Raw genomic sequence first — 23,843 nt, forward strand, 5'->3', positions numbered from 1 at the left:
CACTCTGTTTCACTGCTTCAATATAAATGTGCCAACGTCTATTACTGATTTTGCTGACCTTGAGAACAACTCATCTGAAAAGGGAGCATCAATTTATTTCTGATTCGGCAGTCAGGAGCCACGTATTATGAACAACACAATACACATCCCAAGACTGAATGCACCTCAAAGGAGGCTTCACAAGGGGACTAGAATATAAACTAGTGGATGTAATGCTGAGGCTCTATAAGGTGCTGGTCAGGCCGCGTTTGGAGTATTGTGAGCAGTTTTGGGCCCCATATCTGAGGAGGGATGTGCTGGCTCTGGAGAGGGCCCAGAGGAGGTTTACGAGAATGATTATGTTGTAATGAGTATTTGATAGCACTGGGCCTGTACTTGCTGGAATTTAGAAGAAGGGGGGACCTCATTGAAACTTACCAAATAGTGAAAGGCCTGGATAGAGTGGATAATAATAATTTTATTTATAATAATAATAATTTTATTTATAGAGCACTTTAAAAACAATCATAGTTGCAACAAAGTGCTGTACATCACTAATCATTGACAAAAAAGTTAATACACACCAATAATAACAATTAAAAGATGGAGTAAGTAAAGATATTCAAAATAAAGAAATATTAAAAACACTAAAAACAGTGGAGCCTCTCCCTACATGTGGAGAAGATGTTTCTCCTAGTGGGAGAGTCTAGGATCAGAGGCTATTGCCTCAGAATAAAAGGACATACCTTTAGAAAGGAGATGAGGAGCTATTTCTTTAGTCAGAGGGTGGTGAATCTGTGGAGTTCATTGCCACAGACGGCTGTGGAGGCTGTCATTGGGTATTTTTAAGGTGGAGATTAGTAGATTCTTGATTTGTACGGGGTTATGGGGAGGAGGCAGGAGAATGGGGTTGAGAGGGGAAGATAGATCAGCCATGGTCAGCCATAATAGCAGAGTAGACTTGATGGCCTAACTTTGCTCCTTCACTTATGAACATAAGTTGGTCGCATTACAAAAAATTGTTCAGTAAATATAAATCACAGTGAGGTTTACGGCATCAGATTTTCACTGACATCATTAGTTCCCAACCACCTTCATGTGCTTTGATGGAAACACGGTGTTTGACAGGATGATTTCCTCAAGGAAAAGAGTTTTATATAATGTGTGTTCCACTGTTACATACGAGCAATTGAGAGATTGTTTGTGCATATGTTAAATGGCACCATCCATATATTTAGAGTCATACAGCGCAGAAACAGGGCCTTGACCCAACTTGCTCATGCCGACCACGATGCCCCATCTATGATAGTCCCACCCGCCGTGTTTGTCCCATATACCTCTAAACCTTTCCTACCCTATCTGGAATAGATTGGATAGATGCATCGAATCTTTTACCCAGAGCACGGTGGTGTACGGCAGTGCAGAGGTAGAGTTGCTGCCTCACAGTGCCAGGGACCCGAGTTCGATCCTGACCACGGGTGCTGTCTGCATGGAGTTTGTATGTTTTCCCTGTAACCGCATGGGTTTTCTCTGGGTGCTCCGGTTTCCTCCCACACTTCAAAGACGTACAGGTTTGTTGGTTAATTGGTTTCGGGAAAATTGGAAAATTGTAAATTGTCCCTAATGTGTGTAGAATAGTGTTAGTGTGTGGGGATCGTTGGTCAGCGTGGACTCGGTAGGCCGAAGGGCCTGTTTCTGCGCTGTATCTTTAAACTAAAATAGTCAAGAGAAGTCAAGACTATTATATTGTCATATGTCCTGAAATGGAACAATTAAATTATTACTTGGTTGAAGGTGAAAGGGGAAAGATTTATTAGGCACCTGAGGGACAACCTTTCCACACAGAGGGTGGTGGGTGTATGGAACAAGCTACAAGAGGAGGTCGTTGAGGCAGGTACTATCACATCACTTAAAAGTCGTTTGGACAGGTACATTGATATGAAAGCTTTCAGAGGCATATGGACCAAATATGGGCAGGTGGGACTAGTGTAGATGGGGCATCTTGGTCGGCATGGACGAGTTGAGTTGAGGAGCCTGTTTCCATGCTGTATGACTATGACTCTATCCATGAACCTGTCCAAATATCTTCCACCACATTAAAAATGACATTAGAAATAGTACTGTTTAAGAAGGAACTGCAGATGCTGGAAGGTAGACAAAATTGCTGGAGAAACTCAGAGAGTGAGGCAACATCTATGGAGCGAAGGAAATAGGCAACATTTCGGGTCGAGACCCTTTTCAGACTGCTGAAAAGTCTGATGTAGGGTCTCGACCCGAAACGTTGCCTATTTCCTTCACTCCATAGATGCTGCCTCACCCGCTGAGTTTCTCCAGCATTTGTGTCTACTATAGAAATAGTACTTATAATTTGAACCATCAGCGAGAATTCTCACACTAAAATCAACTGAAAACGATCTTTGGATTTTACCCCATAACCGGGGTCAAGGAAAGAGCGTTAACGTCACGGCCCTGTTTTCACCAATCATTCCACCACCACGCACAAGAAGCACAAGACAGACACCATTGCATGCGGATGCCGAGAAGTGTGTTCAGCTCTGGCTGGACAACTTCTAATCTTGTGTGTGGACTCGATAAGAACAAGACCCCATAACTGACCATCACACCACACTTTTAAAAAAGTTGAAATTTCAAAATATTTTCTCAGATTCCATAATTGTCTTAAGCTTATCTTATCATTGCTTCAAAAATAAACTCAAGACTGTTTTTCAAGGTGGTCTTCTGAAATTGCACAAAGATTTGTGAATGCAGTGACCAGGATAAAAGGAACATTAGATTAGGTCTTCATGTGTGGTGCTGCCATTGGTTGCCAGAAATTAAAAGATTTTTAATTTGTGGCAGTGGCTTCCTTAAATGTTATACCTACTTGCTTCAAGGAAACACACACACACACACACACACACACACACACGCAATCAATTGAAGCAGAAAGTAAAATTTCTAGCTTGATAAAAGCTTTCATAAGAAGTCTTGAGACTTTTGGAAGGATAATGGTTAATTACATTGGTATAAAACACTACTATATATAGCAGGTACTGCTTGCTTTCAAAATGATGTACCATCTGTTTCAATGAAAGCAGCAAACTTATACACATTATCCTTGATTAAGGGATTCCATTAAAGTATCCAGATAGATCTAGCTGTACGATGCAATAATAATTACAGGCACTACATATCAGGACTGACTCGGTAAGTTTACCTGTGGAAGTATCACTGGAGTGAGGATTGCAGGCTGAAACACAATTGAACACACGCAGTTACACGCAGCATATTTTCTGACTGATTCCAGAAACAGTAAGACGGTGTAAGGCACGGACTGTTCAAAGACGTTAATTTCATTAAACCTGATAAACGTTTAGAGGCTTTTAAAGTAAATTATGGATCTGTAATTACTTTTTTTTAACATGATAATTGTATCAAACCCGAGATAATCCTTTACTTACCTGTTTAATCAATTCCCGTCATGACCGCTCAGCACTGCTGGTAGATCTAAGTGTTCATTGCACTATAGAAAGTGATAGTTCAGTTGCGAAGAATTATTGAGTGTGATTTGTGAAATAGAGGTAAACTACACTTTGTATATACACATGCGCACACACACACACACACACACACACACACACACACACACACACACACACACACACACACACACACACACACACACACACACACGCGCAGACACACATACACACACATACACAGACACACATACACAGATTCATAGACACATACACACAGACGCACCTAACCACAGATGCAGTCACACATCCACACACACTCACAAACAGACATACACAGAATCAAATACAGATACAGAACTATACACTCAGAATCAAACACACAGGCAGGCACACACCCAGGCACTCACTCACATAGAATCATACAGACAAGCATACTCTCACTCACAGAAACACATACGGAATCAAACAAACAGAATCAGACACACTCACACAGACACATATATACAGACACACACACTCACAGTTACACACACAGAATCAAACATACACGGATACAGACACACACACAGAAACACACATACATAGACACAGACACAGAGAATCAAACATACAGTATACACACATACAGAATCAAATGCACACATGCTCAGACACTAACACAAACACTCATACACAAACATACAGAATCAAACACACACTCGCGCACACATACCCCTCCACACACCCCACCCCACACACACACCCACACACACACATTCCCACACACACAAACACAAACCCACACCCACACACACACCCACACACATACACGCACCCACGCATCCACACATACCCACACACACCCATACACACACACCCACCCACACACACCCACACACACACACACACACCCACCCACACACACACACCCACACCCACACACACACACACACCCGCACATACACACACACTCATAACCGCACACACACACACACCCACACCCACATGCACGCACACACACACACACACACACACCCTCATACACACACACCCACACACACACACACACACACCCACACACACACACGCACTCATACCCGCACGCACACACACCCACGCACACACACACACACGCACATACACACACCCACGCACACATACACACACATCCGCACACACCCACGCACACACCCACACACACCCACACCCACACACCCACACACACACACACACACACACACACACACACACACACACACACACACACACACACACACACACACACACACACACACACACACACAGCCAGTGGAGAGGCAGATAGGCAGCGAACCTGTACATTGAGAGGTAGAGGCTGGGTTCTGGTGTGCGGTGCTTGGTGACCGGTGCCCACGCTGGCACTGGGTGCTGGAGGCACTGCGGTGGGTTTTTGTCTCCTCAGCGCTGGCTGGACAATGCTCGTTGCTCCCACTGGCTGCCCTGATCTGACTGGGGCATGTTATTCATTGTGATGCATTATTCCTCATTGAAAGAGCCTATTTATACATGTTTCAGAAGCTGGAACTTTCTTTTATTCAGACTGAGAACTACCAGTAAGGTCATCTTTATCAAAAGTGTAAACAAAATTGTGCAGCACTCAAATTGTCTACTATCAGCTGTGATAAGATTGGTTTTCCCATAGGATTACATTCTTGTAAAATGTAGTATTGCTTTCATTTTATTATTGTAATCTTGTGCTTTAGTTGCAGCATTAAATTCACCCTTTTCTTTAGCAAAACCAATATTTTGAAAGTGTTTTGATTTTGAGACCTATTTTCCATGATACTGTTTTGACACCGGTTGTTTCTTGCTGTAGAGAAATACATCGTATTCTCTGCTTTATGGGAATATATAGACTCATTGAGTCAAACGGTATGGAAATGGGCCCTTCGCCCCAACCTGTCCATGCCAACCAAGATGCTCCATCTAAATTACTCCCACCTGCTCGCGTTTGGCCCATACCATTCTCAAACTTTCTTGTACCAGTCCAAGTGTCTTTTAAATGTTGTTATAGTAAGGTGTAAGTCAGGAAGTGATTTGGTCATCATTTTTGGGATAACTCTGATATATAGTTCAATTAATTCCTCTTTCCTCACAGCTCAGCAAGTTATACTTTTTCACAAATATGTCCAATTGCCTTTTGAAGGATTCCTATCACATATGTGTGCTGCATCAGGAATTCTACTCTAGATTAGAACCTGCTGCAAAAATAATACTTTCTCACCTGTCCACTGTCTTATTGCTGGTAACATTAGGTTTAGGTTTATTATTGATACGTGTACCGAGGTACAGTGAAAAGCTTTGTTTTGCATGCTATCCAAATATATCTGATAATACTGTACATAAATACACTCGAGCCAAACTCCAGTAAAATAGGTAGAGCAACGGGGATGATACAGAGTGCAGAATGTAGTTCTCAGGATTGTAGCGCATCAGTTCCAGAGACAAAGTCTACTGTCCACAGTGGGGTACAGGTGAATCGGAGAGTAGCCTAGCTTAAGGACCGTTCAGAAGCCTGAAAGCAGAGGGGAAGAAGCTGTTCCTGAATCTGGTGATACACACTTTAAAGCTTCTGTATCTTCTGCCAGACGGGAGCGGGAAGAAGAAGGAATAATTGGGGTGGGATTTCTCGTCTGGTTACTGCTCATCCTGCTAATGGACATAATTCTCCCATACATAAAGCCATATAATCTTAAATGACCCGGTTAAATCTTCACTTTCCTCTCGTAGAGATGGTCATAGATTCTGTACTTTCTTCACATCATTGATACTTGAACGTCCAGAAACGAAGGAGACTACAGAGAGAGGTGGAAACTGCCCAGTCTATCGCGGGTACTGACCTTCCCACCATCGAAGGGTGGGGAGGTCAGTACTGAGGATCTACAGAGAGTGATGGTCACTACCCGGTCCATCGAAGGGATTTACCAAATTTACCAAATGTACAAAAGTGGTATTTAACAGTGGTATTTAATAGGCACATTATATGCAGGGAATAGAGGGAGGTTGCATCACATGCAGACATAGGAGATTAATTTAACTTGGCATCATGTTTGGCACGCACATTGTGGGCCGAAGGGCCAGTTTCTGTGCTACATTCTAACAGCTTGCCCTTTAGCTTCAAATACGGTACATTTCAAGATTCAAGATTCAAGATTCAAGATTCAAGTTTATTGTCATGTGTCCCTGATAGGACAATGAAATTTTTGCTTTGCTTCAGCACACAGAACATAGTAGGCATTGACTACAAAACAGATCAGTGTGTCCATATACCATTATATAAATATATACACACATGAATAAATAAACTGATAAAGTGCAAATAACAGTTAATGGGCTATTAATGTTCAGAGTTTTGTCCGAGCCAAGTTTAATAGCCTGATGGCTGTGGGGAAGTAGCTATTCCTGAACCTGGTCGTCGTCTTCAGGCTCCTGTACCTTCTACCTGAAGGTAGCAGGGAGATGAGTGTGTGGCCAGAATGGTGTGGGTCCTTGATGATACTGTTAGCCTTTTTGAGGCAGCGACTGCGATCGATCCCCTCGATGGAAGGGAGGTCAGAGCCGATGATGGACTGGGCAGTGTTTACTACTTTTTGTAGTCTTTTCCTCTCCAGGGCGCTCAAGTTGCCGAACCAAGCCACAATGCCACTGGTCAGCATGCTCTCGACTGTGCACCTGTAGAAGTTAGAGAGAGTCCTCCTTGACAAACCGACTCTCCGTAAACTTCTCAGGAAGTAGAGGCGCTGATGAGCTTTCTTAATAATTGCATCAGTGTTCTTGGACCAGGAAAGATCTTCAGAGATGTGCACGCCCAGGAATTTGAAGCTCTTGACCCTTTCAACCAATGGTTGATATAAACGGGACTGTGGGTCCCCATCCTACTCCTTCCAAAGTCCACAATTAGTTCCTTGGTTTTGCTGGTGTTGAGGGCCAGGTTATTGTGCTGGCACCATATGGACAGTCGCTCGATCTCTCTTCTATACTCTGACTCATCCCCATCAGTGATACGTCCCGCAACAGTCATGGTCAGCGAACATGATAATGGAGTTCGCACTATGACCGGCTACGCAGTCATGAGTATAGACTGAGTACAGCAGGGGGCTGATCACCCAGCCTTGAGGTGCTCCCGTGCTGATTGTTATCTAGTCTGACACATTTCCACCAATACGAACAGACTGTGGTCTGTGAATGAGGAGGTCGAGGAGGTCGAGGATCCAGTGATGCACAGAGACCCAGTTCTGCGAGTTTGGTAACCAGCTTGGAGGGGATAATTGTATTAAATGCCGAGCTGTAATCAATGAATAACAGCCTGACATATGAGTTTTTGTTGTCCAAGTGGTCCAGAGTGGAGTGGAGAGCCAGCGAGATCGCATCCACCGTTGATCTGTTGTGGCTGTAAGCGAACTGCAGTGGGTCCAGGTTTTTGTCGAGATAGGAGTTGATTTGCGCCATGATCAACCTCTCAAAGCATTTCATCACCACAGGCGTTAGTGCCACTGGTCGATAGTCATTGAGGCACGTCACCTTACTCTTCTTGGGCACCGGTATAATTGATGCCCTTTTAAAGCAGGTGGGAACCTCAGACCTCAGAAGTGATAGGTTGAAAATGTCCGTAAAAACTCCAGCTAGTTGGTCCGCACAGGTTTTTAGAACATGACCGTGTATACCATCAGGTCCAGGTGCTTTTCGAGGGTTCACCCCTCTGAAGGATTTCCTGACGTCGGCCTCTGTGACTGAGACTGAAATACCATCACAGCGAATGGGGGCTCGGGAAGGCACATCGGTTGTAAGCTGCTTCACAAATCTCACTGTCCCTGCACCCCTTTAAAAGCTGTACCATTTTATACATAACATATTTCTTCACATTTACATCAATAATGCATTAGTCACACATCTCTATATTTAATTTCATCTGCCGTGCACTTTCTAACTTCACCAGCCTGCCCAGATTTTCCTGCCTGCTGCAAATCCCAGCCTTGAGTCCCCTGACAAAATACTTCATTCACCTTCAGATCGGGTCCCTTCTTCAGAACACAGCATCTCTGGAGAACATGGATAGATACATAGATACATAGATAATAGGTGCAGGAGTAGGCCATTTGGCCCTTCGAGCCAGCACCGCCATTCAATATGATCATGGCTGATCATCCACAATCAGTACCCCGTTCCTGCCTTCTCCCCATATCCCTTGATTCCGCTAGGCCTAAGAACTCTATCTAACTCTTTTGAATGCATCGGCCTCCACTGCCTTCTGAGGCAGAGAATTCCACAAATTCACAACCCTCTGGGTGAAAAGGTTTTTCCTCAACTCAATTCTAAATAGCCTACCCCTTAAGGGCCTGTTCCACTAGGCTATTTTTTAGGTGACTACAGGCGACTAGGACGTGAGTAGTCTCTTCAGTCGTCCAAAGAACATGTTCGAAATTTTTCGGCGACTGTCAGGGGCAGTGGGTTTGACACCAATGAGCGTAGCTTGACTTCTCCTGACGTAGGTACTGTCGTAGGTTGTCGCCAGGTGAAGTAGGTTGTCGCTGGTGCTGACTTCGGTGAATTCCAATGGCGACTACCTACGTCAACCTATGTCAACCGGCGACAGGTACCAGTGACTGAATTGTCTTCAGTTGTCTTCCATTGTCGTCGACAGGGTCGTTGCTTGTCGTAGCTTGTCGCGGGTGGACGTAGGTGGAATTTGGATATCGTAGGTTGTCGCTGGTGTGGTCATAAGCGGACGTCCTAATGGGTCGCCGGTTGTCAGTAGCTTGCCGTAGCTTGACGTTGACTAGGTGGTAGATTGTTGTAGTTTGTCGTAGACATTGTCGTAGGGGGGATCCAGTTGCCGGTTTTTCGGCGACCTACTACGACTATGACAGTCACCGGCAGTCATCTAAAAAATTGTTTACGTGGGACAGGCCCTTTGTTCTTAAACTGTGGCCCTGGTCTGGACTCCCACAACATCAGTAACATGTTTCCTGCATCTAGCGTGTCCAATCCCTTAATCTATATTACTAAAAGTCTGATCTTGACTGCTTTTGGCCCACTGTGGTGCCATTTCCAAGAGAACGCCGCCACCTACGGCCGTCATTATTGGACACCTCGCTCAGAGACCCCCTCCGCCTTCCTGGACCAGAGGATTTTTCCCATCGAAGAAAAATCAGAGAGATATTAATGTTTAAATAAAATTCCCCATTCTCTCTGCTGCCCCCGCTGGCGGCAGGGGGAGGGACTATAAAACCCGGAAGCGTCATGCCTCAGTCAGTCTCTGCCAGACCCAGGAAGCGAGAGGGTCACGGCTCTTTGAGCTGCGAATAACACTGAACGCTCGTAAACTCCACGGTGAGTCCACTCGATGCGGCTGTAAAGTGACTGCAGCCCAATTGTTTGCCTCGCCTTTTAAAAATAGTTTGTTCACAAAATGAATTTTGGTTGTCAGGTGTGGCTGCAGCCCAATTGTTTGCCTCGCCTTTTAAATAAAGTTTGTGTTCACAAAATGAATTTTGGTTGTCAGGTGACTGCAGCCCAATTGTTTGCCTCATCTTATTAAAAAAGTTTGTGTTCACAAAATGAATTTTGGTTGTCAGGTGTGGCTGCAGCCCAATTGTTTGCTTCGCCTTTTTAAAAAAGTTTGTGTTCACAAAATGAATTTTGGTTGTCAGGTGTGGCTGCAGCCCAATTGTTTGCCTCATCTTATTAAAAAAGTTTGTGTTCACAAAATGAATTTTGGTTGTCAGGTTGCTGCAGCCCAATTGTTTTCCTCACCTTGGCTTTTAAAATTGTTGCAACAGTTGGCTGCCAGCCCAAGAAACCATTCGGCCCACAAGGTCTATACTAGCCCTCTGGAAACCAGTACCTTCAGCCCGCAACACCCATACTAGCGCAACAGACAGCCCCCCCACTGGCGAGCAATACCAGCCCTCCCGTGTGACGCTGGGACCCAACGGGTCTCACTTAGTCTAGTAATTGTATATGTTTCTATAAGATACCCTGTCATCCTTCAAAATTCCAGTGAATACAAGCCCAGTCGCTCCATTCTTTCATCATATGACAGTCTCCCCATCCCAGGAATTAATCTTGTGAACCTATGTTGCACTCCCTCAATAGCAGGAATGTCCTTCCTCAAATTAGGAGACCACAACTGCACACAATACTCCAGGTGTGGTCTCACCAGGGCCCTGTTCAACCTGCTCCTATACTCAACTCTCGTTATGAATGCTAACATGCCACTAGCTTTCCTCACTGCCTGCTGAACCTACATGGTTACTTTCAGTAATTGATGTATAAGGACTGTTAGGCGCTCCCCCCCCTGGTGAATGCTATGTATTTACCTTTCTCTGTTTCTCTCCCGAGTACAGGCCTCGTGGCTGTGAGTCTGGAATCAAGGGGTTAAAGGCTCCTGTACCAGATTGGCCAAGCTGCGTCAGGTGACGGGTGACTCATCTGAAGCTTAAATACCAGAGTTTCCCAGGATTCTCTCTCTTCTTCGTCGACCCTGACGTGAGCAGTCTGCTGGTGTGAGCTGCAGAAGGCCTGGCCACATGGCATAGCACTTTGTGTACTTTCACCATTCCTTGTTAACAAATATTGAATTGGGACGGATAAGGGCTGACCTTAGTGTTTTCGTGTATTTTGTTTCAGGGTTATATCTCTTTAGGCAGGTTTTATAGTCTCTGGTTCGACGGTCCATTACATGGCTGGCTGGAGCACTGTTTAATTGTTTGTTAGTCCATCCATATCCCTGACTGGGTTGTTTAAATCAGGTTTGGGTTTTGCGTTCCATTGAAATTAAAAGATTTTTGAACTTGAACCTGGTTTTTTTGACTTATGTTACGCGGCTCTGAAGTACCTGCGTTTGGGAGTCGTAACAAGGACACCCAGGTCTTCTTGTACTACCCCTTTTCCTAACCTGACACCATTCAGATCATTTTATGCCTTCCTGTTCTTGCCACCAAAGTGTATAACCTCATATTTATCCACATTAAACTGCATCTGCCATGCATCTGCCCATTCACCCAACCTGTCCAAGTCACCCTGCATCCACATAGCATCCTCTTCACAGTTCACAATGCCACCCAGCTTTGTGTCATCTGCAAATTTGCTAATGTTACTTTTAATTCCTTCATTTAAATCATTAATGTACATTGTAAATAGCTGCAGTCCCAGCACCGAGCCTTGATGCACCCCATTAGTCACTGCTTGCCATTCTGAATGGGACCCGTTAATCCATTCTCTTTGTTTCCTGCCTGACAACCAAATTCTCTATCCATGTCAACCACCCGACCCCCAATATCATGTGCTCTAATTTAGCCCACTACTCTTCTGTCTCCTGATCAAAGGCTTTCTGAAAGTCCAGTTACACTACATCCACTGGCTCTCCCTTATCCATTTTACTTGTTACATCCTCAAGTCACTGGATGGATTTAAGAGAGAGTTAGATAGAGCTCTAGGGGCTAGTGGATTCAAGGGATATGGGGAGAAGACAGGCACGGGTTATTGATAGGGAACTTGGCCATCCAGTGACTTGGCCTCCACTGCCCTCTGTGGCAGGGAATTCCATAAATTCACAACTCTCTGGGTGAAAAAGTTTTTTCTCATCTCAGTCTTAAATGGCCTCCCCTTTATTCTAAGACTGTGGCCCATGGTTCTGGACTCGCCCAATATTGGGAACATTTTTCCTGCATCTAGCTTGTCCAGTCCTTTTATAATTTTATATGTTTCTATAAGATCCCATCTCATCCTTCTAAACTCCAGTGAATACAAGCCTAGTCTTTTCAATCTTTTCTCATATGACAGTCCCGCCATCCCAGGGATCAATCTCGCGAACCTACGCTGCACTGCCTCAATCACAAGGATGTCCTTCCTCAAATTAGGAGACCAAAACTGTACACAATACTCCAGATGTGGTCTCACCAGAGCCCTATACAACTGCAGAAGAACCACTTTACTCCTATACTATAATCCTCTTGTTATGAAGGCCAACATTCCATTAGCTTTCTTCACTGCCTGCTGTACCTGCATGCCAACTTTCAGTGATCGGTGTACAAGGACACCCAGGTCTCACTGCACCTCCCCCTTACCTAACCTAATCCCATTGAGATAATAATCTGCCCCCTTGTTTTTGCCGCCAAAGTGGATAACCTCACATTTATCTATATTATACTGCATCTGCCACGCATCTGCCCACTCATTCAACCTGTCCAGGTTATCCTGCAACCTCCTAATATCCTCTTCACAGTTCACACTGCCACCCAGCTTTGTGTCATCCGCAAACTTGCTAGTGTTGCTCCTAATTCCCTCTTCCAAATCATTAATATATATGGTAAACAGTTGCGGCCCCAACACCGAGCCTTGCAGCACTCCACTCGCCACTGCCTGCCGTTCTGAAAAGGAACCGTTCACTCCTACTCTTTGCTTCCGGTCGCTTGAAGGTCCGAATGGCATACTCTGGCACCAATTGTCTATGTCTATTTCATGAAATATATATCTTTTGGGGGTTATTTTACTGCTTATGTGTTAGAACATTTTTAAGCTTCTGTTATGTAAACTACCAGCTTGAGTATCCCGGTATTGGGGGTTCAGTATTGATGTGGATAGAGAACTGGCTGGCAAACAGGAAGCAAAGAGTAGGAGTAAACAGTCATTTTCACAATGGCAGGCAGTGACTAGTGGGGTACCGCAAGGCTCAGTACTGGGACCCCAGCTATTTACAATATATATTAATGATTTGGACGAGGGATTGACAATTTGGACGACAATTGAATGCAACATCTCCAAGTTTGCGGCTAACACTAAGCTGGGGGGCAGTGTTAGCTGTGAGGAGGATGCTAGGAGGCTGCAAGGTGACTTGGATAGGCTGGGTGAGTGGGCAAATGCATGGCAGATGCAGTATAATGTGGATAAATGTGAGGTTATCCACTTTGGTGGTAAAAACAGGAAAGTGGACTATTATCTAAATGGTGGCCGATTAGGAAAAGGGGATTTGCAACGAGACCTGGGTGTCATGGTACACCAGTCATTGAAAGTAGGCATGCAGGTGCAGCAGGCAGTGAAGAAAGCGAATGGTATGTTAGCATTCATAGCAAAAGGATTTGAGTATAGGAGCAGGGAGGTTCTACTGCAGTTGTACAGGGTCTTGGTGAGACCACATCTGGAGTATTGCGTTCAGTTTTGGTCTCCAAATCTGAGGAAGGACATTATTGCCATAGAGGGAGTGCAGAGAAGGTTCACCAGACTGATTCCTGGGATGTCAGGACTTTCATATGAAGAAAGACTGGATAGACTCGGCTTGTACTCGCTAGAATTTAGGAGATTGAGAGGGGATCTTATAGAAACTTACAAAATTCTTAAGGGGTTGGACAGGCTAGATGCAGGAAGATTGTTCCCGATGTTGGGGAAGTCCAGGACAAGGGGTCACAGTTTAAGGATAAGGGGGGAATCTTTTAGGACCGAGATGAGGAAAACATTTTTCACACAGAGAGTGGTGAATCTCTGGAACTCTCTGCCACAGAAGGTAGTTGAGGCCAGTTCATTGGCTATATTTAAGAGGGAGTTAGATGTGGCCCTTGTGGCTAAAGGGATCAGGGGGTGTGGAGAGAAGGCAGGTACAGGATACTGAGTTGGATGATCAGCCATGATCATATTGAATGGCTGTGCAGGCTCGAAGGGCCGAATGGCCTACTCCTGCACCTATTTTCTATGTTTCTATGTTTCTATGAATCACTTCCAATTTTGTTGAAAATGCAGGCGCTTCAGTGGTGTTGTCCCCTGAACCCCCAGCAGGGCGTTGCTCCCTGAACCCGTGAACCCCATGGACTCCGCCGGGGGCAGAGCCAGCCTCCTGGACCCCTGGCCAATATTTCTTACTTTTTCTCTGGAGGTTAATATTATTCTTAGTCCACATTGCTTAAAAAAATTGGGTCTACTGTATGAGAAGAGGTTTAAAAAAAAAATCAATAATATAGTGTCATTCAAAACAAAATAGGAGCTAAAATAATATTTATAAGGTTATTAAAGTATCATGGTGGCTAGCCGTAAACAAAAAAACATTCAAATTAAGGATGTTTCATTCTAAATATATTGAATATAAAATAATTATATATAATTTAAAACACTATTAACATTTATGACAGAAATTAAAATTTGTGGTGATCTGTCGTGGAACAACCCCATTGAAGATAACAGTGGTTACGCAGACCTCGTTGCTGGTTGCGAAGGGGCCCCCATAACAGTTCAAGCTTCAGGGCCCCAAAAATATAGGGCCGCCACTGTTCACAACTGTCTGGGTGAAAAGGTGTTTCTTGATCTCAGTCCTAAATGGCCTACCAATAGCTACTATGATTGCAGTGGCTACTGTTATGAACAAGTTCCTGATTCTCCACACAATCTTTCACCTACTCTGAACACCTTCGCTCAGTCCACCTTGATCTCCAAACACTTTAACTCCACCTCCCATTCCCATGCTGATCTTGCTGTCCTGGGCCTCCTCCACTGTCTGGGTGAGGCCACATGCAAATTGGAGGAACTGTACCTCATATTTTGCTTGGGCATCTTACAACCCAGCGGTATGAACATTGATTTCTCTAATTTCATGAAACCCTCACATTCCCTTCTAGGCCTTTTCCAGGCCTTTTCCTGCCTCCAGTTCTCCCCCCACCTCTACTTTCAGCCTGAAGAAGGGTTCCGACCTGAAATGTCACTCATCCTTTTAATCCAGAGATGCTTCATGACCTGCTGAGTTACCCCAGCACCTTGTGACAATCTTTCATACATTTTTGAGATGTTGGCAGCATGGGCAAGATTGGAGACACAAGGAACTACAGATGATAGAACTTGCGTAGAACACAAAGTGCTGGAGTAACTCAGTGGGTCAGGCAGCAACTGTGGATGACATGGATACGTGACATTTCAAGTCGGGACCTTTCCTTATCCAAAACCTCACCTACCCATGTGCTCCAGAGATGCTACTTGACCCACTGAGTTACCCTAGCACTTGTGTCTCTTTTTGTGGGTAAGTTGAATTTGCTTTGTGGGCATTTTGAAAAGATGACAGTAACACTCACTGGATAAGTGACATACATTGATGGAGTTTAGAAGGGTGAGGGGGGATCTCTGAAACTAGAAGGATGAGGGAGGACCTCATTGAAACTTACCAAATAGTGAAAGCTTGGATAGAATAAATGTGGAGAGGATGATTCCACTAGTGGGAGAGTCTAGGACCGGAGGCCACAGCCTCAGAAGAAAAGGATGTACCTTTAGAAAAGGAGATGAGGAGGAATTTCTTTAGTCAGATGGTGGTGAATCTGTGGAAATCATTGCGGCAGCAGCCATGATTGAATGGGCCAAATGGCCTAATTCTACTCCCAGAATTTATGAACTTATTATGAAAGCAAATCGATTTCATTTGGTTCTCTTCCTGTCCACAGACAGAACTTGAATGTAACATATTTGACAGACACTGATAGATGGCGTGTAATTAATAAAATAATTTCAAGTTGACCTTGTACACACTGCTGCAAGTAAGAATTTCATTGTTCCGTTTCGGTACCTATGGAAATAAAACTCTCTTGCCTCTTGACTCTTTCTTGAACTGAATCAGCTTTACACAGTAGACTTCATGATTAATTATACCATGTAGCGTCAGGACTGAACATGGTATTGGATTATGCTCCTTAATTTTGTGTTAGATGCCTACAGGTATAGTGTACATGCCACCAGAGGTCATGCCAGGAATGAAATAAAAACACATGTATTATTCATATGCCAGGCATACATTTTAACAACGTTGCAACCAAAACCAACATTGACATGAATCTGTTCAAAGTCTATGTGCATCATGAATATATGTATCGCCCATGCCCATACGTTTTATTTGATTCCTTCGCTTTTCTGTACAGTCATCAAATATTCCACACAGACCTCGCCTCGTGTGTAGATTATGCTAAAGGGTCAGGGATTTCCAGCAGGAATTACAAACCTGTACGTTTTTTATATTCTTGATGAAAGACAAGGCTTAGAATTGGTAATTTTGTCAGGTCAGAATCTGGTGAAATTGTTTCATATTACAAATCATTTTTATGTCAGAAGTTTCAGTTGTTGAATTTATATCCCGATTTAAATATAGTGTAGAACAAGTATTTAACATTTTACCTTAACTTTTGACCCCGTCTGAACAACTCTATATTATACTGACCTTTCAGCAACGCATCTATGAATAATTTCTTTTCTGCAGCAGTGCTATATAGTTTATCATCAGAGCGTTTGGCTAACCCGTGATCTTCCTGTATTCAAAGGGTGCGTACTCTGGGATTTGTTACGTTAGATTAAGGATTCACTATGTTTTGGGCTGATAGTAATACAAAATGGGAATCTGCGGAGCTCTGTGCAAAAGACAGAGCAAGGGAATAATGCAATGGCAGACTATCCATTTCATTTAGGACAAATGTCAAGGTCGTAATTTTATTTAAGAGACTGAATGGTACAAAGCTTGAAATTTTACTGCCTATGCACTAACACCTGATAGCTGCAAATATTCGGGTGGCGTGAGTTTTATGTGAGGAATCAAGAAAGTTTGATTGAATTGATTGAATTGAGGGTCTGAGCTATAGGGAGAGGTTGAGCAGGCTGGCTAGGACACTATTCCTTGGAGCGCAGGAGGAAGAGTGATGTTCGTATAGAGGTGTACAAAATAATGAGAGGAATAGATTGGGTAAAGAGTCTTTTGCACAGTAGGAGAACCGAGAACCAGCAGACATAGTTTTAAGGTGAGGGGGGAAAGATATAATCTGAGGGGTGACTTTTTTTACACTAAGGGTGGTGGGTGTATGGAACGAGCTGCTGGAGGCAGTAGGTGAGGCAGGTACTATCGCAACATTGAAGAAACATTTAGACTGGTAGATGGATAGGACAGGTTTGGAGGGATATGGACCAAACGCAGGCAGGTGGGACTAGTGTAGCTGGGACATGTTGGCCGGTGTGGGCAAGTTGGGCCGAAGGGCCTGTTTCCACTCTTTGTGATTCCATGACTATGATTGAAAGTTACAGCATGGAAACATGTCCTTTAGCCCACTGAGTCTACGCCATAAATTTCAAGAATGCAATAAATTGGGTATTTTTAAGGTGGAGGTTGTCAGATTCTTGATCAGTACGGGTCAGGGGTTATGGGGCAGAGACAGGAGAATGGGGCTGAGAGAGAGAGAGATAGATCAGCCAAGATTAAATGGTGGAGTAGACTTGATGGGCCACATGGCCTGCTTCTGCTCCTAAGTTATGAATATCCATGGACAATAATGGTGGTATCAATAGGGAGGTTATAAAGGCATCAAGGGGCCTCTGCTGAACCTACTGCGGTGATCTTTGTTAAGGTTAACTCATCATTAGCAGATCCCCCATTTTGTTCCCAATTTGGGGCATCACTACATATGTGCTGGGGTGACATGTGGATAACCCACTGCCTCAGGCAGAAAGAAATGCCACTGAGCCTGTCCTCTCGAACCCCTTTGTTAGAGCCACTGAGTCATCTTTTAAAAAGCAAACAAACAAGTACGCTGCTAAATTATTTAACCCGACCCAGTCTGTTTACACTCCGAGCAATAGTAGAATAGAAGGCAGGAGAAACTTTTACAAACAAGCACAACAATGAAACACCTACAATACTTTCACTAAGAGCCTGCCAGAGTAGTGATGAAGCTTTTTATAGCCACCATTGAGATGAAAGCCGTCATAAATAATGGGTGTAAGTCGATTAATAATTGTCTTTGTATGAATGGTTAGGTCTGACCACATCCCATGATCAGTTAGACCAGGAGATCCTCCAACTGTGGAAATAAATCAATTCCCTTCACGTAAATAGCTATTATGTACTGTTAACTTTGCTCAATTGGGCAATGATGTCTGATATATGATGCTAAATTCCAGCCCTTAAGAATCTGCAGGCCATTAAACTCCTCCAGCTGATAATAATGTCCAGGCAGTGAATATATTTGCTGGCTTATTTGCGATTTCTGAGAGATGTGGCCAAGAAGGCTCTCTGCACATAGGCCTTCATCAGTCAGATTATTGAGGAGTTGGAAGGTCATGTTACAGTTATAGAGACATTGGTGCATTCACGTCTGGAGTATTGAGTTCAGTTTTGGCCGGCCTGTTACAGGAAAAGATGTTGCCAAGCTGGAAAGGGTACAGAGAAGATTTACGAGTTTATTGCCAGGACTCGAGAGTCTGAGCTATAGGGAGAGGTTGGGCAGACTGGGACTTTATTCCTTGCAATGCAGGAGAGTGTGGGATGATCTTATAGAGGTGTACAAGATCATGAGAAGAATAGATTGGGTAAATGCACAGAATCTTTAGAAAAGAGAAGGGGAGTTGAGAACAAGAGGGCATAGGTTTAAGGTGAGGTGGGGGGGGGGGGGGGGGGGGGGTAGGGAGATTAATAGGAACCTGAGAGGTAACTTTTTATTACAGAAAGGGTGGTAAGTACATGGAACAAGCTGCAGAGGTGGTAGGTAAGGCAGGCACTATCATAATGTTTACGAAGCATTTGGCCAGGTACATGGATAGGATAGGTTCAGAGGGATATGGCCCAAATGCGGGTCAGGCAGCATCTGTGGAGGGAATGGACATACAGAGAAGGGTCCCAACCCAAAACATTGTCAACCCTGTCCATTCCCTCCACAGATGCTGCCTGATCCGCTGTGTTCCTCCGGCTCACTACATTTTGCATCAAGATTTCATACTTTTCTCTTCAAATAGAGGTGAAAAAACCATAAGAGGTATTGATAGGATAAATGCACAGAGTCTTTTACCCAGAGTAGGGGAAAGATTTAGTAGAAACCTGAGGGGCGACTGCAGGGTGGTGGCTGTGTGGAACGAGCTGCTGGAGGAGGTAGTTGAGGCCATCATAAAGTTTGAAAAACATTTGGACAGGTATACGGTTTGGATAGGTTTGGAAGGATGTGGGTCAAATGCAAGCAAATGGGACTCGTGTAGATGGGGCATGTCGGTCAGCATGGGTTATTGGGCCAAAGTGTCTGTTTCCATGATATATGATTCTATGGCTTTACAGTATAGCTTTAAGGTGAGAGGGGTAAGGTTTAAAGGAGATGTGCGGGGCAGGTATATTCCAGAGAGTGGTGGGCGCCTAGAATGCACTGCTGTGGTGGAGGCAACTATGACAGTGGCATTTAAAAGATAGGCTCATGCAGGGAATGAAAGACTATGGATCACGGTGCAGGCTGATAAGAGTTGGTCTTGACATTATGTATAGCACAGGCATTGTCAGCCGAAGAGCCTGTTCTTGTACAGTACTGTTCTCTGTTCTATATTCACCACAACCTTGCCCCTCCATGCTTTTTCTATGAGATGCTTAACCAAGAAGCATAGAACTGCAGATGTTGGATTACACCGAAGATAGGCACAAAGTGCTGGAGTAACTCAGTGGTTCAGGCAGCATCTCTGGTGCAAAAGGATGAATGACGTTTGGGGCCTGGACCTTCAAAGAGGAGGAGAGCACAGGAATCACAGAGTGGTGGTGGTGAGAGAAGGTGTCACAGAACTCCCATTGGAGAGAGGAGGAGAACGAGGCGGTTTTGGACAGCACAGTGGCACAACGGTAGAGGTGCGGTCTTACAGCGCCAGAGACCCAGGTTCGATGTTGACCACGGGTGCTGTCTGTACGGAGTTTGCACGTTCTCCCCGTGATTTTTTCCGTGTGCTCCGGCTTCCTCCCACACTCCAAAGATGTACAGGTTTGTAGGTTAATTGGCTTTGGTAAGTTGTAAAATTTCCTCTAGTGTGTAGGATAGTGTAAGTGTACGGGGTGATCACTGGTCGGCGTGGACTCAGTGGGCCGAATAGCCTGTTTCCGTGCTATATCTCTAAAGTCTATAGTTAACTGAATGGTCCTCTTATAAATTAGGGTGTGGTCCCAATCTTCCAACCTACCTCATTGTGGGAATTGGATTTTTTAGCTGTAAATGTAATGTTACAATGACATACCGGTGATTCCTGGTCAGAGCGGACTCGCTGGACTGAAGGGACTGTATCCGCGCTGTATCTCTAAAGTCTTGGAGGAGATTTTACAGTAAAATGGAGACGCAAGGAATGCAGATGCTGGAGTACCAACAAAGTCGATTTTTGTGTCAGGAGAAGATGATGTGAGATCCTCACAGCAGAATACCCCTGGAGGAAGCTGAACCGACCTATGCATGCACTCCTGCCTACAGCGATGCATCTGCAGGAAAAGACTGAATCACATTTAGCAATCCTGAGAGTTTTGAAGCAAATGCATCAAAGGATTCAGTGCATGGCCAGAGGGGCTCATGCTCGCAATATTTGGCTCGGAGGTTTTACCAGCTTTCTCTGCAGCTGATGTTTTCTTGATTATTTGAAATGCTGAGGACTGTCAAATTCTTCATTGTCTGCTTCTCAGTGAGAATACATCTGGAAACAGTCTTAATTATTTTCCTCTAAATATTCACGAACAATATGCGAATAAAATCGCAATAAAGTGAACCATTCTTGTTACAATTTGCTCATTCTGAGGGAATACGTCCCTCAGATTTCAGGTTTTCATGATATAACCATGGAACGGTACAGTGCAGGAACAGGCCCTTCGGCCCACAGTGACTGTGCTGAACATGATGCCAAGTCATACTGTAGAAACAAGGAACTGTAGATGCCGTTTACACAACGGGACACAATGTGCTGGAATAATTCAGCGGCTCAGGCAGCATCTTTGGAGAACATGGACAGGTAATGTTTCGGAGCCTTAACTATACCTGTCTTTTGGTCGGTTACATTGAACAGTCTTTGTTCCAGGCATGCACTGGTCCTATCTTCCCAACTCTTTTTACGCTACATCAATGACTGAATCTATTCTTATACCAATGTAAAGCACTTTGGCCAACGAGAGTTGTTTTTTAAATGTGTTATATACATAAATATGACTTGTCTTGACTTGACTTGAATCACGGCTGCCTCCTGCACACGTGCAAAAATCATGGACTATATTAACTTCACCACTACCTTCCACCCTGCCCTCAAATTCACTGGACTATCTAGGACACTTTTCCCCCCTTTCTTGATCTCTCTGCCTCCATTACAGAGGACAGACTATCGACTGGCATCTACTGTAAACCTACTGACTACCACTGTTATCTGGACTACACTTCCATCCACCCTGCCTCTTGCAAAGACACTATCCCCTACTCCCAATTCCTACATCTCTGCTGCATCTGCTCCCAAGATGAGGCTTTCCATTCTAGGATATCCGAGATGTCCTCTTTCTTTAGTAAAAGTGGTTTCCCCCTGCCGTCATAGAATAATGCCTCACCCATGTTTCATATGTGTCCTGTAATTCTACTCTCACTCCCCCTACCCCCAGATGGAACAAGGATAAAGTATCCCTTTGCCTCACCTTTCACCCCACCCGAGCCCGCATCCAACACATCATCCTCCGACTTTTCCATTGCTTCCAACGTGATCCCACCACCAGTCATATCTTCCCATCCCCACCCCTTTCTCCGCGGAGATGGTTTCCTCCGCAACTCCTTGGTTCACTCATCCCTTCCCACCGAAATATGGATATGAATCATGTTCCATGAGGCAGAAGAGATTAGTTTGACTTGGCATGGTGTTCGGCACACAGTATAGGCCGAAGGGCCTGTTCTATGTTCTATAATACTGAGACAAATGAGGGGGTGGAAGATTGCAACCTTCACGTGGTCCGCCCTGTTTCAACTAATGCAATCAACTCGACGTGCGCAAACGGAAGATCAAATAGAACAAGTTGTCCAACAACTTTAGGCTGTGCACGCCACACGAACGAAGAGACAAATGAGAAACCCTGGAAATTTGCAACCTAAAATATTGTCTGACAGACACACTCAGTGAAGGCAAGGTTAAAAGGACACTCACGTGTTTCTTTGCCTGGTGACATGTGATTTATATCGTCGGGAGACAGCAAGGATTTCTCTTCATCGACAAAGTCAAAGTTTATAATGAACATTATGACCAATCCTTCTTCATTCTTGACTGGAATGATATGGGTGTTGCACAAGAATGTTGATCCTAAACCGGAAAAGAAAGGTCAGAAAGGTCAAACCCTCCAGAAGAAATATTGAACAAAATCCATTTCTGAAAATGAGTAATGATGTTAAATGTGTAGGAAGGAACGGCAGATGCTGGGTTAAACAGAAAATGGATGTCGGGCGCACGGTGGCGCAGCTGTAGAGTTGCTGACTAAAGGGCCTGTCCCACTTTCACATCCTAATTCACAACCTCTACCGAGTTTGCTCTTGACTCATACTCGCAGCATGGTCGTCACGAGGTCGTAGGAGGTCATAGGTAGGTCGTAGCAGGCCGTGATACTAGTCGTAGGTACTCGTGGCATCAAGTAGGTCGGGGCGTTTTTTCTAGCCTGATGAAAAATGTCCATGAGTAAAAAAGGCCGTGAATTAGGTTGTGAAAGTGGCCTTTACAGCACTTGCAGCGCCAGAGACCCGGGTTCGATCCCGACTACGGGTGCTGTCTGTACGGAGTTTGTACATCCTCCCCGTGCCCACGTGGGTTTTCTCCGAGATTGGCAGTTTCCTCCCACACTCCAGACATACAGGTGAGTAGGTTAATTGGCTTGTTATGTGTAAATTGTCCCTAGTGTGTGTAGGACAGTGTTAATGTGTGGGGATCTTTGGTCGGTGCGCACTCGGTGGGCCGAAGGGCCTGTTTCGACGCTGTATCTCTAATCTAAAACTAAACTAAACCAGACACCAAAATCTGCAGTAACTCAATGGGTTAGGCAACATCTCTGGAGAAATGGAATTGGTGCTAAACTTATTTGCTTATTGTTTGGCTTCATGTAATGACTGAACAGGTTTTTAAAAAAATATTTAAGAATTATTCATGATAGCAACTTTACTTTAAACATTACTTTATGGACTTTATCTTGCACTAAACGTCATTCCCTGTGTTTGTACTCTGTGGACGGCTCGATTGTAATCATGCATAGTCTTTCCGTTGACTGGATAGCACACATCCTTCCACATCCCAAAGACGTGCAAGTTTGTAGGTGAATTGCCGTTCTGTTAGTTGCCCCAGGGTAAGTGCAAGAACCATTGTGAATAGGTGATCGAGGGTCGACATTGAATCGGTGGGCAGAAGGGCCTGTTTCCATGCTGTACTTTTCAATTCAATTCAATTCAATAGCTTTAAGGTGAGATGGGTAAAGTTTAAAGGAGATGTGAAGGCAAACTTGTTTTACACAAAGGGTGTTGAGTGCCTGGAACGCGCTGCCGGGGGTGGTGGTGATACGATAGCGGCATGAAAGAGACATTGTGGGCCAAAGGGCCTGTTGCTGCACTGTACAGTTCCATGCCCTATAAT

General features: G+C 44.4%; 1 protein-coding gene across 2 annotated transcripts in view; it reads right to left on the minus strand.

The window, feature by feature from the left end:
• The window catches only part of kcnh7 (potassium voltage-gated channel subfamily H member 7), a 350,824-nt gene that overhangs the window by 115,723 nt on the left and 211,258 nt on the right, over positions 1-23,843 (minus strand). For both annotated transcript variants that reach the window (XM_033024163.1, XM_033024164.1), the window contains exon 3: positions 22,380-22,532. In XM_033024163.1, the coding sequence (XP_032880054.1) occupies positions 22,380-22,532 (153 nt within the window). The remainder of the gene's footprint in view (positions 1-22,379; positions 22,533-23,843) is intronic.

Source organism: Amblyraja radiata, chromosome 7, assembly GCF_010909765.2.
Source record: "Amblyraja radiata isolate CabotCenter1 chromosome 7, sAmbRad1.1.pri, whole genome shotgun sequence".
NCBI lineage: Eukaryota > Metazoa > Chordata > Chondrichthyes > Rajiformes > Rajidae > Amblyraja > Amblyraja radiata.